The sequence below is a fragment of the Salvelinus fontinalis genome, chromosome 22 (assembly GCF_029448725.1).
Source record: "Salvelinus fontinalis isolate EN_2023a chromosome 22, ASM2944872v1, whole genome shotgun sequence".
Taxonomy (NCBI): Eukaryota; Metazoa; Chordata; class Actinopteri; order Salmoniformes; family Salmonidae; genus Salvelinus; species Salvelinus fontinalis.
Genome location: NC_074686.1, coordinates 41043417 through 41061741, shown reverse-complemented (window position 1 = coordinate 41061741; position 18325 = coordinate 41043417). Strand labels below are relative to the sequence as shown.

Below are 18325 nucleotides of genomic sequence, written 5' to 3'. Positions count from 1 at the left end.
TGGGTAGTAGATAGGAGTGGTGTCCTGGGTAGTAGATAGGAGTGGTGTTCTGGGTAGTAGATAGGAGTGGTGTTCTGGGTAGTAGATAGGAGTGGTGCTCTGGGTAGTAGATAGGAGTGGTGTTCTGGGTAGTAGATAGGAGTGGTGTTCTGGGTAGTAGATAGGAGTGGTGTTCTGGGTAGTAGATAGGAGTGGTGTTCTGGGTAGTAGATAGGAGTGGTGTTCTGGGTAGTAGATAGGAGTGGTGTTCTGGTTAGTAGATAGGAGTGGTGTTATGGGTAGTAGATAGGAGTGGTGTTCTGGGTAGTAGTTCGGAGTGGTGTTATTGGTAGTAGATAGGAGTGGTGTTCTGGTTAGTAGATAGGAGTGGTGTTCTGGTTAGTAGATAGGAGTGGTGTTATTGGTAGTAGATAGGAGTGGTGTCCTGGGTAGTAGATAGGAGTGGTGTTCTGGGTAGTAGATAGGAGTGGTGTTCTGGTTAGTAGATAGGAGTGGAAGAGATGGAGTTGAGATGACACACAGGTTAATGCTCTCTATTAGATTATAAACAGAGTACCACACACACACACACACACACACACACACACACACACACACACACACACACACACACACACACACACACACACACACACACACACACACACACAAGTTAGATATCTCCGAGTGGATTAAAGAAGACAACTGTTTTGACAGTGATAATGGCCTTTCCTTTTGAGTTACCCTTTTCTACAATCCCAAACCTTGCATTTTCAGAATAATTGGTTCAAATAACTAGTTTATCATGTAAATACCAAAGGAACATTCATTTTGATCACCTACACACAAGATAGTAGTTTCACTGTGTAGTTGTTCGTACAATCATTAAATATTGTAGTACAAAATATGTGATACATGTTTCATTATGCTACTAGAAGTAAGTACATCACTGTAAAAGGACTAGTAGAGAGAATACTACAGACACAGTGGAATCATTGAACAAAATCTGAAATGTATTGATGAAATACATTAAAATCACAATCTAGGTTTCTTTGAATAAAAGGAAAAATAATTAGCTGCAAAAATATATATATAAAAACTACTGTAAAACGTCAACTGCAGTGTTCCTCACCTGGCTTACTGTAAAACATCAACTGTAGTGTTCCTCACCTGGCTTACTGTAAAACATCAACTGCAGTGTTCCTCACCTGGCTTACTGTAAAACGTCAACTGCAGTGTTCCTCACCTGGCTTACTGTAAAACATCAACTGCAGTGTTCCTCACCTGGCTTACTGTAAAACATCAACTGCAGTGTTCCTCACCTGGCTTACTGTAAAACATCAACTGCAGTGTTCCTCACCTGGCTTACTGTAAAACGTCAACTGCAGTGTTCCTCACCTGGCTTACTGTAAAACATCAACTGCAGTGTTCCTCACCTGGCTTACTGTAAAACATCAACTGCAGTGTTCCTCACCTGGCTTACTGTAAAACATCAACTGCAGTGTTCCTCACCTGGCTTACTGTAAAACGTCAACTGCAGTGTTCCTCACCTGGCTTACTGTAAAACGTCAACTGCAGTGTTCCTCACCTGGCTTACTGTAAAACGTCAACTGCAGTGTTCCTCACCTGGCTTACTGTAAAACGTCAACTGCAGTGTTCCTCGCCTGGCTTACTGTAAAACGTCAACTGCAGTGTTCCTCACCTGGCTTACTGTAAAACGTCAACTGCAGTGTTCCTCACCTGGCTTACTGTAAAACGTCAACTGCAGTGTTCCTCACCTGGCTTACTGTAAAACGTCAACTGCAGTGTTCCTCACCTGGCTTACTGTAAAACGTCAACTGCAGTGTTCCTCACCTGGCTTACTGTAAAACGTCAACTGCAGTGTTCCTCACCTGGCTTACTGTAAAACGTCAACTGCAGTGTTCCTCACCTGGCTTACTGTAAAAGGTCAACTGCAGTGTTCCTCACCTGGCTTACTGTAAAAGGTCAACTGCAGTGTTCCTCACCTGGCTTACTGTAAAACGTCAACTGCAGTGTTCCTCACCTGGCTTACTGTAAAATGTCAACTGCAGTGTTCCTCACCTGGCTTACTGTAAAACGTCAACTGCAGTGTTCCTCACCTGGCTTACTGTAAAAGGTCAACTGCAGTGTTCCTCACCTGGCTTACTGTAAAAGGTCAACTGCAGTGTTCCTCACCTGGCTTACTGTAAAACGTCAACTGCAGTGTTCCTCACCTGGCTTACTGTAAAAGGTCAACTGCAGTGTTCCTCACCTGGCTTACTGTAAAAAGCAAAGTAACGGATTGATTACTGTACTTCTGTATTTCCATCAACCCTGTCTTGTGGATTTGGCCACAGGTTCTCATCCACATCACAATGGATGTTTTCATTAGCCAAACATCTTGGGAAGAATCTCCGGGCGAATCCAGGCCTGGTCTGCCGTGATGTCATTGCATGCGTCATCCATGGCCTGGAGAAGGGTAGCTAGTTTGTGAGGGCGCCTTCTACCTCCTTTTTTTTACTATTTTTAATTTTATTTCACCTTTATTTAACCAGGTTGGCCAGTTAACCAGGTAGGCCAGTTAACCAGGTAGACCAGTTGAGAACAAGTTCTCATTTACAACTGCGACCTGGCCAAGATAAAGCAAAGCAGTGCGACACAAACAACAACACAAAGTTACACATAAACAAACGTATATATATATATACATATCATTTTCTATTTTTATTTTCTTTTGTGTTATTGACCGTACGTTTGTTTTTGTGTAACTTTGTTTAAATGTAAAAGAGTAGGGAGGTGGGGCAATAAATAGGCCCTAGAGGCGAAAAGAATGACAATTTAGCATTAACACTGGAGCGATAGATGTGCAGATGATGATGTGCAAGTAGAGATACTTGGGTGCATGTGGAAAATAATTCCTCAATCGGGTTAAGGAAAGGAGAGTATGGGGTAAGTACAGGGTGGTAAATTGTGGATGGGTCTTAATCCACGCTTGCACCATTTGAGCATGGTGGAACATGACATTATCTCACACGATGACGTAGGTCCCGCCATCAGCTCTACAGACCTGATTTAGGAAGGTTACAAGGAGAGCTGCGTTATAGGATCCTATACGAGGTCTACGTCTCTGTCACGTATACACCCTCTCCGGCCTCTAGGCCATCAGCTCTACAGACCTGAATTAGCTCATTATGCTAATTATATAGTTACAGTCCTACCACACCATCTTCTGATATAGCCACACACTTGGTGATGTTGGGCCCACGTTGTCCAGGTACTTGGATGCTTGCCTGCTGGCCAATGAAATTCCGACCTCTCCTCCTTGTCTTGGCCAGGTTGAAGCCTCATCCAAAAAGAGGAATTTGTAATAGTCTTCGTCAGCATCCAGCTCCATCACCCTCTAAAAATACATTTTGGAAAGAGAATTACTGATTACAATGAATAATTTTGGGGGATTCAGTTCTGTGGTCAAAACCACCTTGTTAATGAGAGAGGTCAGAGGAGAATGTCCAGACTCATTCAAGCTAACAGAAAGGCCACAAATGCTCAAAAAACAGCCGTTTAAAACAGTGCTGTGCAGAAGAGCATCTCTTAACGTCCAACAGCGTGAATAATTCAGGCTGTTGTGGAGGCAAAAGGGGGTCCAGTAGAGTCGTAGAGAGGTGTACCAAATAAAGTGGCAGGTGAGTGTACAGTAATGTCAAATCTTAAAACATGGTCTGGAAAAGTGGTACATGGGACCATAGAAACAGTGTCTGATAAAGAATGATGATTAAATATTACATCCATAGATAATGTAGTCCAATTGGTTCATGGTCCACGATAATTGGTGCCAATTGATCTCAATATCCTGAAACTTTCATGATCTAAACATGGAATATTGTTTGTCAGTTTCCATAAAACTATTTCCATCACAACTATGAAAAAACACATATGGAATTATGAAGTAACCAAACGAGTGTTAATCAAATCAAAATATATTTAATATTTTAGATTCTTCAAATAGCCACCCTTTGCCTTGATGACTGCTTTTCAAACTCTTGGCATTCTCTCAACCAGCTTCACCTGGAATGCTTTTTTTCACTATATAACTCAAATGTGTTTGACAAAACCTTCCGTAGAGTTGAAAATGCGATGGAAACCCATTTTAATTGTATTATTATGTATTTATTTACATGGGAGTATAACTTCAGATGTGGTATTTATTACTTTATTAATTTTTATTATTACTATTTTTTATTATTATTATTTTATTTACAACGTCATCACACAGCCGTTTAACTCCAACAAGTCAATTTGATGAAAACACATCTCTGGTGGAAAAAAATGCCCGTATTGTTTATATGCGGATTTGAGAATATTTGCATGATAATCTGTCGTCAATTGGATGGAAACCCAGCTTCTGGCGAACTATAAGAAATCATTATTTGTCTTGTTTCATCAATTTAACACCATTAATTGCTGGGTCATTACTCTAAAATGTCCCAGTAATTGCAAATTGCTGCAAGAGGGGAAACTCCTAAAGAGTTGGGTTGAGTAATTAAGCCAAACAATGTTGCTCAGCGTCCTGGACTAAGTGTTCATAAATCATAATGTCATACGGGTACATAAACAGGAAAAACTCACACGCCATCACTGCGCTGTCCTTGACTTAGAGAAGGAGAGTTGAAGGAACTACATTACTGGTAAATTTTGCTTCCATCCCTCTCCTTGCTACAACCTGGGCTCAAACCAGTAAACCCTCTGAATCCATCGACATGTGCCACCCACAAAGTATTGTTACCCACAAAAGCCCACAAAGGAGACAACCACTTCTAGGTCTCAATGTGGATTGTGAAATGTTAATTACACTGTTAGATGTTGTTTGGTTATCCCTGTACTGTAGGAGAACCCTTTTTGGTACCAGGGATAACTCATTTGGGGTTCCATGCAGAACCCTCTGTGGAAAGGATTCTATCCGGAACTAAAAGGGTTCTACCTGGAACTAAAATGATTCTAACTGGAACTAAAAGGGTTCTACCTGGAACTAAAAGGATTCTATCTGGAACTAAAAAGTGTTATTCAAAGAGTTATCCTATGGGAACAGAAAAAGATCCCTTTAGGGTCTAGATAGAAAAAAAAGTGCTAAGTGTGTAGCTAGTAGGCTTGAAAATTTACACTTCCTAAAATTCACACGTTTATCCAGAAATTACCAGAATCAGAAGGGAACAAACAGGGAACCCAGAATCTTCAAATGTCTTGAAAATTTGGGAATTTTGGGAAAGTTAGCAGATATATATATTTTTTTACAGCTTACAGTTTCCCATGGGCTACACTCACCTCCGTTGACCTCCATTCTGTCGTCTATATATTTAAAAATAAATATAAATCAAACCGCATCACGGCGCTGTCTGTCCTTGGCTTAGAGAGTTAGAGGTCTAACTAGTAACTGTGATGTTGCCCAGCAAGACACCAAACATCGTCACGGAAACAGAAGGGGGAACTAACAACAGAGATACAAAACGTTTGCGGGAAGAAAAAATTATAACTGCGGGAACTTAGTCAAGAACTATCTAATGTAATCTATTACAAACATAAAGCAAACTAGATGGAATATGGAGAAAAATGCACCAAATTCTTCCTGAATCTCCAACACAGGAACGCTACCCAAAATAATTTGCAGTAACTAATCCATGTTTCTCCTAATGATATTTTAAAATTGGAAACTAAACATTTTAAGCAGATGTTTTATTTTATTTTCAAATCAAATCAAATGTTATTATTCACATGCGCCGAATACAACGGGTGTAGTAGACCTTACAGTTAAATGTTTTCTTATGAGCCCCTAACAAACAACACAGTTTAAAAAAATACGGATAAGAATAAGAAATAAAAGTAACTAGTAATTAAAGTAAACAAGCAATTTCTATCTCATCATCAAATTCCTTCCAAATAACACTGTCAGATGTAGCTGGTGCAGAAGGTCAGGCGCAGGAGAGCAAAATGAGTGAGCATTTCGTACATTGGAAATAATATACGACAAATACTAGAAATAATAGAACAACATGAAACATCTAAGAAAACAGGCCTCGAATTCATAACGGATTTTGAAAAGATATTAAAAGACTGGATTTTATATATAAATGGCTGTATTTTTTTGTATTTCTTTTAGTCTTTTATTCAATTGGTAAAAGTTACATATAGCATCCCCAGGTGTAAAATAGTAAATAGTGTCTACAAAAAGTTTTGAACTGTCAAGAGAAGTTAAACAAGGGTGTCCACTGTCACCATATCTATTTGTTATCGCCATCGAAATGCTAGCTGTTAAAATCAGATCAAATAACAACATTAGAGTATTAGACATCCAAGGCTTAAAAACAAACTTGTCCATGTATGCTGATGAATCATGTTTTATATTACATCCGCAAGATAGAACCTTAGGACCTTAGAACCTTAGAACATCAGAACCTCAGAACATTGGAACCGTGGAAACTTAGAACCTCGGAACCATAGAACTTTAGAACCTTGAAACCATAGAACCTTAGAACCAATGTCTCTGAAGATCTAGATAATTTTCTGGCCTCTCTGAACTAAAACAATATCAGGTATTGGATATTTAAAAAATAAATAACTTTTACATTACCCTGCAGTGTACCTATAAAAACAGGCTGACGGTGAAGTAGACAACCCTTGGGATTCACATCATAAAAAATGTAAATGAGCTCTCCACAATGAATTTCAAAAAGAGAACTAGTAAAAATAGACAAGATCGTGCAACCATGGAGAGGTAAATACCTGTCTATTTATGGGAAAATTACACTGATTAACCAACTTAAGTAGCCCTGTAGTTGACGTTTTAGATTTCCTAACAAACAACAACATGTACATCTGTGTATCTGTGACAATTTATGATTTCAGTAGTTTGATAGATTCATTACTGGAGAGACAGACATTGGTGTAGAGTGAGTAGAGTAGAGAGCACACTTCCTGTTGCTCCACGTGTTGCTTCCTGTTGGTCCACGTGTTGCTTCCTGTTGATCCACGTGTTGCTTCCTGTTGCTCCACGTGTTGCGTCCTGTTGCTCCACGTGTTGCGTCCTGTTGCTCCACCTGTTGCGTCCTGTTGCTCCACGTGTTGCGTCCTGTTGCTCCACGTGTTGCTTCCTGTTGCTCCACGTGTTGCTTCCTGTTGCTCCACGTGTTGCTTCCTGTTGATCCATGTGTTGCTTCCTGTTAGTCAGGAAGTCAGTGATCTGAGCTGAGAGAGTTTGGATGATGGCATTGAACTCAGAGTTAAAGTCAAACAAACAATATCCTTTCGGATGTCTCTGGGTTATCCAGGTATTTGAGAATGTAGTGTAAGCCAATGTTGACAGTTTGCAAACTGCAATTGGTTGATTGATGTGTCAGTGATGGTTTAGACAATGAACAGTCCCTGTTGGCTCTGTAAGTGAACTGCAGTGGGTCAAAGGTTTTCCTGATGACAGAGGGGAGCGCTACAGGTCAGTGTTCATTCAGGCAGGACACCTTTTGTTTTTCAGGACTTTAACAATGATTGAAGGTTTGAAACAGGCAGGAACAGTGCATCGCTCTAGGGACTGGTTGAATATGTGAAAGCAGGAGAGAGATGGCAAGTGCAGTACTTAATTGTAGCTTGACAGACCCTGTCCGGGCCAGACGCCATCCTGCTGTTCAGTTTCCTAAAGAGTCCGTTGACCTCCTGCTCTGTGATGACCATTGGCTGGGGAAGGTGTGAGGGCAGCCAGGGACATATACACAGAAACAAACATAGAGATACAGATAAATACAGAGAGGGAGATACAGAGAGAAATACAGAGAGGGAGATACAGAGAGGGAGATACAGAGAGGGAGATACAGAGAGTTAGAGATACAGATAGAGATACAGAGAGGGAGATACAGAGAGTTAGAGATACAGATAGAGATACAGAGAGGGAGATACAGCGAGAGATACAGAGATATATATAGAGAGAGAGAGACAGAGAGATATAGAGAGAGATATAGAGAGAGATACAGAGAGAGATACAGAAAGGGAGATACAGAGAGTTAGAGATACAGATAGAGATACAGAGATATATATAGAGAGAGAGACAGAGAGATACAGAGAGAGACAGAGAGAGACAGAGAGAGAGACAGAGAGAGAGACAGAGAGAGAGAGAGACAGAGAGAGATACAGAGAGGTTGAGATACAGAGAGAGGTATAGAGAGATACAGAGGTATAGAGAGATACAGAGAGAGGTATAGAGAGATACAGAGAGAGACAGAGAGAGAAACAGAGAATTAGAGATACAGAGAGAGGTACAGAGAGAGACAGAGAGAGATACAGAGAGATAAACAGAGAATTCGAGATACAGAGAGAGACAGAGAATTAGAGAAATCCCACTACTGTGGAGTATTGACATCCCTATATAGAAAGTATTTCTCTACCGGCCCTATACAGAAAGCTACATTAGATAATGAATAGCAGTCATACACCACCTTGGACTTAACGTTCACACAAAGTGGTCTCCAATGTGTGAGATGGTAAACCTTCCGTCCAGCTACTGTACTTATACCACCCCCCACCTGGGAGCACTTCAGCCATTTTGTGATTGTGTGGCTATTTCAGCACTTCCCCACTCATCCGTTTCCCTAACCTCCCCTCCACAGCCGTGTGTGTGTCCGATGCAATCACCTGGGTGGTTTATCCCCATAATCATCGCCGTCGGCCATCTCCGCCACCGCTCCACTCCACCGTAATGTGCTTTGAGAAATCTACTTTTGAAATCGGGCACCCCTGCGTCCCGGATTTAGACTGATCCAATTGAGTCACAATGAGATTATACCACTTAGAAAATGGGGGATACCCATCTCTTTAGGATTTGTGGGTAATCTAATTGTACATTCTCTCATCCAAACAATAGATGCCCACTTGGATTTCTGTTTACTTTCTCGTGGAGGATTATGTGAATGTTTTGAAGTTGAAAATTGCTTTTTCAGAGTTTATTCTAAAATGGTGGACATAAACACCAGTATCACAGACCCAGATTCAAGTGATCCACATCTTTAATTGGCTTATTGAGTAAAGCATTGTACATGTTTATGAACATGGATCAGCATTAATTAACCTTGGATTATCTTTCTCTGCACTCAAACTGTTTAAACGGAGATTAACCATAATCCAGAAATTTATTGACGTCTACCAAACACCAAATTACAGTATCGTTAATTCTCACGAGTTTATCCTCACACTGGTTAGCCCATTAAATACCGTAGACCTCTGAGTCTGTGTCCCACAACGCGACCTATTCTGTAGTGTAACGTGCTACGCTTGGAAACAGGAAACAGGAAGCAGGTGCAGAAAGTGAGTTTAATGAATGAGAAAGGCAGAAAAACACAACAGGTGAAGAGACCAATACTGCCTGACTACCAAGGGCTAAATAAAGGAACAGTAATCAGGGTGATGATGAAGTCCAGGTGTGCGTAATAATGGGGAGACGGTGTGCGTAATGAAGGGGAGACGGTGTGTGTAATGATGGGGAGATGGTGTGCGTAATGATGGGGAGACGGTGTGCGTAATGATGGGGAGACGGTGTCCGTAATGATGAGGAGACGGTGTGCGTAATGATGGGGAGATGGTGTGCGTAATGATGGGGAGACGGTGTGTGTAATGATGGGGAGACGGTGTGTGTAATGATGGGGAGATGGTGTCCGTAATGATGGGGAGACGGTGTGCGTAATGAAGGGGAGACGGTGTGTGTAATGATGGGGATATGGTGTGCGTAATGATGGGGAGACGGTGTGCGTAATGATGGGGAGACGGTGTCCGTAATGATGAGGAGACGGTGTGCGTAATGATGGGGAGATGGTGTGCGTAATGATGGGGAGACGGTGTGCGGAATGATGGGGAGACGGTGTGTGTAATGATGGGGAGATGGTGTCCGTAATGATGGGGAGATGGTGTCCGTAATGAAGGGGAGACGGTGTGTGTAATGATGGGGAGACGGTGTGCGTAATGAAGGGGAGACGGTGTGTGTAATGATGGGGAGACGATGTGTGTAATGAAGGGGAGACGGTGTGTGTAATGATGGGGAGATGGTGTGCGTAATGATGGGGAGACGGTGTGCGGAATGATGGGGAGACGGTGTGCGTAATGATGGGGAGACGGTGTGCGTAATGATGGGGAGACGGTGTGCGTAATGATGGGGAGACGGTGTGCGTAATGATGGGGAGACGGTGTGCGGAATGATGATTGCCAGGATCACTGGTTAGTAGACCGGCGACGCCGAGAGCCGGAGCAGGGAAACGAAAGTAGCCATCTACGTAGTGTGCTTCTTTCGACTAGGGTCTATAGGGGGATGTGTGCCATATGGGTAGCAAGCCTTCCAAACCCTATGACAATGAAAACTCTACCAGATATCTACAGGTCCCAACTAGAACACAGAGCTTTTCATTGTCAGATTAAATCAAATCTGGATTTAAAGCTTTATCCTCTGATAGGGTTAAATCTGGATTTAAAGCATGTTCCTCTGAAATGGTACCGCAGTGCTGTAGTAATGCTCAGCCTTGTATATCCACAGTACTGTAGTACGGCTCAGCCTTGTATATCCACAGTACTGTAGTAGTGCTCAGCCTTATATATCCACAGTACTGTAGTAATGCTCAGCCTTGTATATCCACCATACCGTAGTAATGCTCAGCCTTGTATATCCACAGTATTGTAGTAGTGCTCAGCCTTGTATATCCACAGTACTGTAGTAGTGCTCAGCCTTGTATATCCACAGTATTGTAGTAGTGCTCAGCCTTGTATATCCACAGTACTGTAGTAATGCTCTGCCTTCTATATCCCCTCTACTGTAGTAGTGCTCAGCCTTGTATATCCACAGTACTGTAGTAGTGCTCAGCCTTGTATATCCACAGTATTGTAGTAGTGCTCAGCCTTGTATATCTGCAGTACTGTAGTAATGCTCAGCCTTGTATATCCACAGTATTGTAGTAGTGCTCAGCCTTGTATATCCACAGTATTGTAGAAGTGCTCAGCCTTGTATATCCACAGTACTGTAGTAGTGCTCAGCCTTGTATATCCACAGTATTGTAGTAGTGCTCAGCCTTGTATATCTGCAGTACTGTAGTAATGCTATGCCTTCTATATCCACAGTACTGTAGTAATGCTCCGCCTTGCATATCCACAGTACTGTAGTAGTGCTCAGCCTTGTATATCCACAGTATTGTAGTAGTGCTCAGCCTTGTATATCCACTGTACCGTAGTAGTGTTCAGCCTTATATATCCTCATTACTGTAGTAATGCTCTGCCTTCTATATCCCCTCTACTGTAGTAGTGCTCAGCCTTGTATATCCCCTCTACTGTAGTAGTGCTCAGCCTTGTATATCTGCAGTACTGTAGTAGTGCTCAGGGCCGTCTGAATGTCTTCTATGCTACATGCCAAATGGGTCCTTCTTCCCTATATAGTGCGATCAGAGCCAAAAAGTAGTGCACTACATGTGGAAAAGGGTGCAATTTGGGACGCAACGCTATCTCTCTGAGCCCTTATTATCTTGATTGCAGGGTGATTAGACCAGCGGCCCTGCAGCCACAATACAGATGGCGTATTAACAGGGGAGAGAATCAACCTCATTACGGACCTCGTTATTAACCAGAAATGGGGAATATAGTTTATTGGACTTTGCAGTTAACACACCTACACAGTATTATATTTCATTAAGGTCACCCTCACTGTCAGGCCCACTCAAGTTAATTACTTGATTATTTTCCTTAAACTTTTAAATGAACGCTACCCATTATTTAATGTGGCTGGTGTTTGGGTGGGGGGGGGCAGTTATTTTGGGGGGGCTTTCCCCCTCTAAGGACCTCTCCACTTCCGACATAACTGATTATGAGTGGAGTCTGGGTCTAGACCTCTTAGCTTCATTTAGCCCCAGACACCCAGGATTTTCCCGAAAAGCCTTCATTAGACACGGGCTGCTTTTAATTGGAGCTGTTGAAAGTGCATTTCGGTGGCCTAGGGGAACAAGGACAGAGTAGAGTGGAAGTCAGAATGCCCTCTAAAAGACAACTACTGCTGCTATAGGACCAATATCTAGCCTTCCCTTATGTCTTGATCCCAGCCATCAGTTATGTCTTGATCCCAGCCTTCTCAAACAGCTTTCACTACTTCAGACATATTATAGTGCTTCTCTCCAGTCTCTTGTGTTCTATTGGGTTCGAGATGAGACAGGGTGAGACGGGATGAGACGGGATGAGACGGGATGAGACGGGATGAGACGGGATGAGACGGGATGCGACGGGATGAGACGGGATGAGACGGGATGAGACAAAATGAGACGGGATGAGACCGGTGAGACAAATTGAGACGGGATTAGACGGGATGAGACGGGATGTGACGGGGTGAGACGGGATGAGATGGGATGAGACAGGGTTAGACTGGGTGAGACGGGATGAGACGGGATGAGACGGGATGAGACGGGATGAGACGGGATGAGACGGGATGAGACTGGATGGGATGAGACAGGGTTAGACTGGGTGAGACGGGATGAGACGGGATGAGACGGGATGAGACGGGGTTAGACTGGGTGAGACGGGATGAGACGGGATGAGACGGGATGAGACGGGATGAGACGGGATGAGACGGGATGAGACGGGATGAGACTGGATGAGACGGGGTGAGACGGGGTGAGACAGGAGGAGACGGGTGTGAGACGGGGTGAGACGGGATGAGACGAGATGAGACAGGATGAGACAGGATGAGACAGGGTTTAGTTGGTCTGGTTTGGCTTAGCTGTGTTCTGTTATGGTGTTAGAGCCAAAGGTCTACCTCTGTTGGGGGTGCTTGTTTGTTATTTTACTATCTTTTCTCTGCTCATCTGTCTGTTTCAGAAGTGGCCTACCTGTCCTCTTTTAACCTTTTTTTCAATGCCCTTTGCGGCACATTATGAGATTATATACACGTAAACATATTACACATACAATAAACCAAGTTGTACGGTGTGTGGAAGTTGATTCACACAGTTCAATTGATAAGTAAATCGCCTACCAGTGTCTTGTTATTTCCTCTTTCAGCTCCTATGTGTGGTGGTCAGCTGAGAGGCCCTAACGGCATCATCGCGTCACCAAACTACCCCGTCCAGTACGACAACAATGCTAACTGCACCTGGGTCATCAGCGCCACAGACACCACCAAGGTATGGTCTCACCAGCTAATGCTATACGCTAATACTGAAAACGTTGTGTTAACATGGCTATGCTAATCCAGTACTATGTACAGAACTGAAATGCTAAATGCTAATGTTGACTACTTTGTGATTTTGTGACTACTTGCTTTTGCTATGTTAATATTTACAACCGTCTGACATTATGACATGCTAATTTGGAAATTATACTTCGAAAATTGAGTAGAGAGGTTAAAGTTAGTGATGCTATGCTTCGCTAATATGTACTACTGTTAATGCACTACTTGTTTGCTTCTCTGATATTAAGCTAAATGCTAATTGTGCTACTGCTAGACAATCAAATCAAATCAAAATGTTATTGGTCACATAAACAAATGTATTTATTGGTAACAGACACATCTTTTATTGGTCACATACATGTAGTTAGCACATGTTAATGCGAGTGTAGCGAAATGCTTGTGCTTCTAGTTCCGACCGTGCAGTAATAACCAACGAGTAATCTAACAATTTCACAACAACTACCTAATTCATTTCTTTACACTTGTGTGTATAAGAATATGTGCATATAAATATATGGATGAGCGATGGCCGAACGGCATAGGGGCAAGATGCAGTAGATGGTATAGAGTACAGTATGAGATGAGTAATGAAGGGCATGTAAACATTGTTTAAAGTGGCAATGTTTAAAGTGACTTGTGGTACATTTATTACATCAAACTTTTAATTATTAAAGTGGCTATAGATTGAGTCAGTATGTTGGCAGCAGCCACTCAATGTTGGTGATGGCTGTTTTAACAGTCTGATGGCCTTGAGATAGAAGCTGTTTTTCAGTCTCTCGGTCCCAGTTTTGATGCACCTGTACTGACCTCGCCTTCTGGATGATAGCGGGGTGAACAGGCAGTGGCTCGGGTGGTTGTTGTCCTTGATGATCTTTATGGCCTTCCTGTGACATCGGATGGTGTAGGTGTCCTGGAGGGCAGGTAGTTTGCCCCCGGTGATGCGTTGTGCAGACCTCACTACCCTCTGGAGAGCCTTACGGTTGTGGGCGGAGCAGTTGCCGTACCAGGCGGTGATACAGCCCGACAGGATGCTCTCGATTGTGCATCTGTAGAAGTTTGTGAGTGTTTATGGTGACAAGACAAATTTCTTCAGCCTCTTGAGTTTTAAGAAGCGCTGTTGCGCTTTCTTCATCACACTGTCTGTGTGGGTGGACCATTTCAGTTTGGCCGTGATGTGTACGCCGAGGAACTTAAAACTTTTCAACTTCAGTCCCGTCAATGTGGATAGGGGGCTGCTCCCTCTGCTGTTTCCTGAAGTTCACAATCATCTCCTTTGTTTTGTTGACGTTGAGAGAGAGGTTGTTTTCCTGACACCACACTCTGAGGGCCCTCACCTCCTCCCTGTAGGCCGTCTCGTCGTTGTTGGTAATCAAGCCTACCACTGTAGTGTCGTCCGCAAACTTGATAATTGAGTTGGAGGCGTGCGTGGCCACACAGTCACGGGTGAACAGGGAGTACAGGAAAGGGCTGAGAACGCACTCTTGTGGGGCCCCAGTGTTGAAGATCAGCGGGGTGGAGATGTTGTTTCCTACCCTCACCACCTGGGGGCGGAAAGTCCAGGACCTAGTTGCACCGGGTGGGGTCGAGACCCAGTGTCTCGAGCTTGATGACGAGTTTGGAGGGTACTATGGTGTTAAATGCTAAGCTGTAGTTAATGAACAGCATTCTCACATAGGTGTTCCTCTTGTCCAGATGGTTGCGACACACTGCACACTGTTACGATCATACATTATTTCAAATATAGGGCATTTTGTATATGTGTCTATAATATGTCTGCAGACCATCATTTTAAGTTTATATTCCTTCCCCAAACTCTGTCAGATAGGATCCACCTTTCATTGATGTTGCTGTGTTACACACAAAGAGAGATGGCACTGTGGCTGTAGAAGTTCTTTTGTGGACTAGTTAGATACAATGTCCTGCCAATTATTTGGTACAATGTCCTGCCAATGAGTTGGTACACTGTCCAGCCAACGAGTTGGTACAATGTCCAGCCAATGAGTTGGTACAATGTCCAGCCAATGAGTTGGTACACTGTCCTGCCAATGAGGTGGTACACTGTCCTGCCAATGAGGTGGTACAATGTCCTGCCAATGAGTTGGTACAATGTCCTGCCAATGAGTTGGTACAATGTCCTGCCAATGAGTTGGTACAATGTCCTGCCAATGAGTTGGTACAATGTCCTGCCAATGAGTTGGTACAATGTCCTGCCAATGAGTTGGTACAATGTCCTGCCAATGAGTTGGTACAATGTCCTGCCAATGAGTTGGTACAATGTCCTGCCAATGAGTTGGTACAATGTCCTGCCAATGAGTTGGTACAATGTCCTGCCAATGAGTTGGTACAATGTCCTGCCAATGAGTTGGTACAATGTCCTGCCAATGAGTTGGTACAATGTCCTGCCAATGAGTTGGTACAATGTCCTGCCAATGAGTTGGTACAATGTCCTGCCAATGAGTTGGTACAATGTCCTGCCAATGAGTTGGTACAATGTCCTGCCAATGAGTTGGTACAATGTCCTGCCAATGAGTTGGTACAATGTCCTGCCAATGAGTTGGTACAATGTCCTGCCAATGAGTTGGTATAATGTCCTGCCAATGAGTTGGTACAATGTCCTGCCAATGAGTTGGTACAATGTCCTGCCAATGAGTTGGTACAATGTCCTGCCAATGAGTTGGTACAATGTCCTGCCAATGAGTTGGTACAATGTCCTGCCAATGAGTTGGTATATTGTCCAGCCAATGAGTTGGTACAATGTCCTGCCAATGAGTTGGTACAATGTCCTGCCAATGAGGTGGTACACTGTCCTGCCAATGAGGTGGTACAATGTCCTGCCAATGAGTTGGTACAATGTCCTGCCAATGAGTTGGTACAATGTCCTGCCAATGAGTTGGTACAATGTCCAGCCAATGAGTTGGTACAATGTCCTGCCAATGAGTTGGTACAATGTCCTGCCAATGAGGTGGTACAATGTCCTTCAAAGGAGTTGAAAAGTTACAGCTAGAGAAGGATAGACGTAAAGGAATCAGAGAGAGAGATAGTGGAATTACAGATGGAGAGATAGAGACATCATTAAGAGAATATAATAAGAGACAGAGATGGAGAGATAGAGACTCATTAGGAGGATATGATAAGAGACAGAGATGGAGAGATAGAGACATCATTAGGAGGATATGGTAAGAGACAGAGATGGAGAGATAGAGACATCATTAGGAGGATATGATAAGAGACAGAGATGGAGAGATAGAGACATCATTAAGAGGATATGGTAAGATACAGAGAGACCAAATGTCCTTCTCTGAGCTCAAACAAATGATTTTACAGATCTGTCCCCTTATCACTGTGGCTGAGTGAGGGACAGAGTATGAGGAGGGAGGAGAGAGGAGTGGGAGACAGACATAAAGTGAAATGAAGTGCACACATGCATCACACACACAGGCTCATGCAGACACACACACACACACACACATACAGACACACACCGCCGGGCTCTGGATGGAGTAACAGGATGTGAGCCAGAAAGTCACTCTACTTCCTGTCCAGATGAGCGTTGCTGTTCTTTCTCTGTAGAGTCTAAAGATGGCGTTCCATTTCCTCCTGGTCCTGTTCACCACCTCAGCTCGCCCCACATCTCACCTCACCTCACCTCACCTCACCTCATCTCACCTCCTCTCACCTCACATCGCCTCACCTCGCCTCGCCTCGCCTCACCTCGCCTCACCTCACCTCGCCTCCTCTCGCCTCGCCTCGCCTCGCCTCGCCTCGCCTCATCTCACCTCGCCTCCTCTCGCCTCGCCTCACCTCACCTCGCCTCCTCTCACCTCACCTCACCTCGCCTCGCCTCACCTCACCTCGCCTCCTCTCGCCTCGCCTCGCCTCGCCTCCTCTCGCCTCATCTCACCTCACCTCATCTCACCTCATCTCACCTCACCTCATCTCACCTCATCTCACCTCACCTCATCTCATCTCACCTCACCTCATCTCACCTCATCTCACCTCACCTCACCTCACCTCACACACACACAGGTCACACACACACCCAAACACACACACACAGGTCACACACAGGTCACACACACAGGTCACACACACACACACACACACACAGGTCACACACACACACACAGGTCACACACACACACACAGGTCACACACACACACACAGGTCACACACAGACAGACAGACAGACAGACAGACAGACAGACAGACAGACAGACAGACAGACAGAGAGCATACTGCCATGCCACCACATGCAGGCAGAGGAGACGGAGGGTCAGAGAGGAGACTGAGGGTCAGAGAGGAGACTGAGGGTCAGAGAGGAGACTGAGGGTCAGAGAGGAGACTGAGGGTCAGAGAGGAGACTGTGGGTCAGAGAGGAGACTGTGGGTCAGAGAGGAGACTGTATGTCAGAGAGGATACTGTAGGTCAGAGAGGAGACTGTAGGTCAGAGAGGAGACTGTAGGTCAGAGAGGAGACTGTAGGTCAGAGAGGAGACTGTAGGTCAGAGAGGAGACTGTAGGTCAGAGAGGAGACTGGGTCAGAGAGGAGACTGTGGGTCAGAGAGGAGACTGTGGGTCAGAGAGGAGACTGTGGGTCAGAGAGGAGACTGAGGGTCAGAGAGGAGACTGTAGGTCAGAGAGGAGACTGTAGGTCAGAGAGGAGACTGTAGGTCAGAGAGGAGACTGTGGGTCAGAGAGGAGACTGTGGGTCAGAGAGGAGACTGTGGGTCAGAGAGGAGACTGTGGGTCAGAGAGGAGACTGTGGGTCAGAGAGGAGACTGAGGGTCAGAGAGGAGACTGAGGGTCAGAGAGGAGACTGTAGGTCAGAGAGGAGACTGTAGGTCAGAGAGGAGACTGTAGGTCAGAGAGGAGACTGTGGGTCAGAGAGGAGACTGTGGGTCAGAGAGGAGACTGTGGGTCAGAGAGGAGACTGTGGGTCAGAGAGGAGACTGTGGGTCAGAGAGGAGACTGAGGGTCAGAGAGGAGACTGTGGGTCAGAGAGGAGACTGAGGGTCAGAGAGGAGACTGTGGGTCAGAGAGGAGACTGTGGGTCAGAGAGGAGGCTGTGGGTCAGAGAGGAGACTGTGGGTCAGAGAGGAGACTGTGGGTCAGAGAGGAGACTGT

At 44.3% G+C, this 18325-nt stretch overlaps 1 protein-coding gene across 1 annotated transcript in view; it reads left to right on the top strand.

Moving 5' to 3' along the window:
• LOC129820314 (CUB and sushi domain-containing protein 2-like) overlaps nucleotides 1–18325 on the top strand; it is a 625656-nt gene that overhangs the window by 513990 nt on the left and 93341 nt on the right. The window contains exon 10 of the mRNA XM_055877382.1: nucleotides 13033–13154. Coding sequence (XP_055733357.1) covers nucleotides 13033–13154 — 122 coding nt within the window. The remainder of the gene's footprint in view (nucleotides 1–13032; nucleotides 13155–18325) is intronic.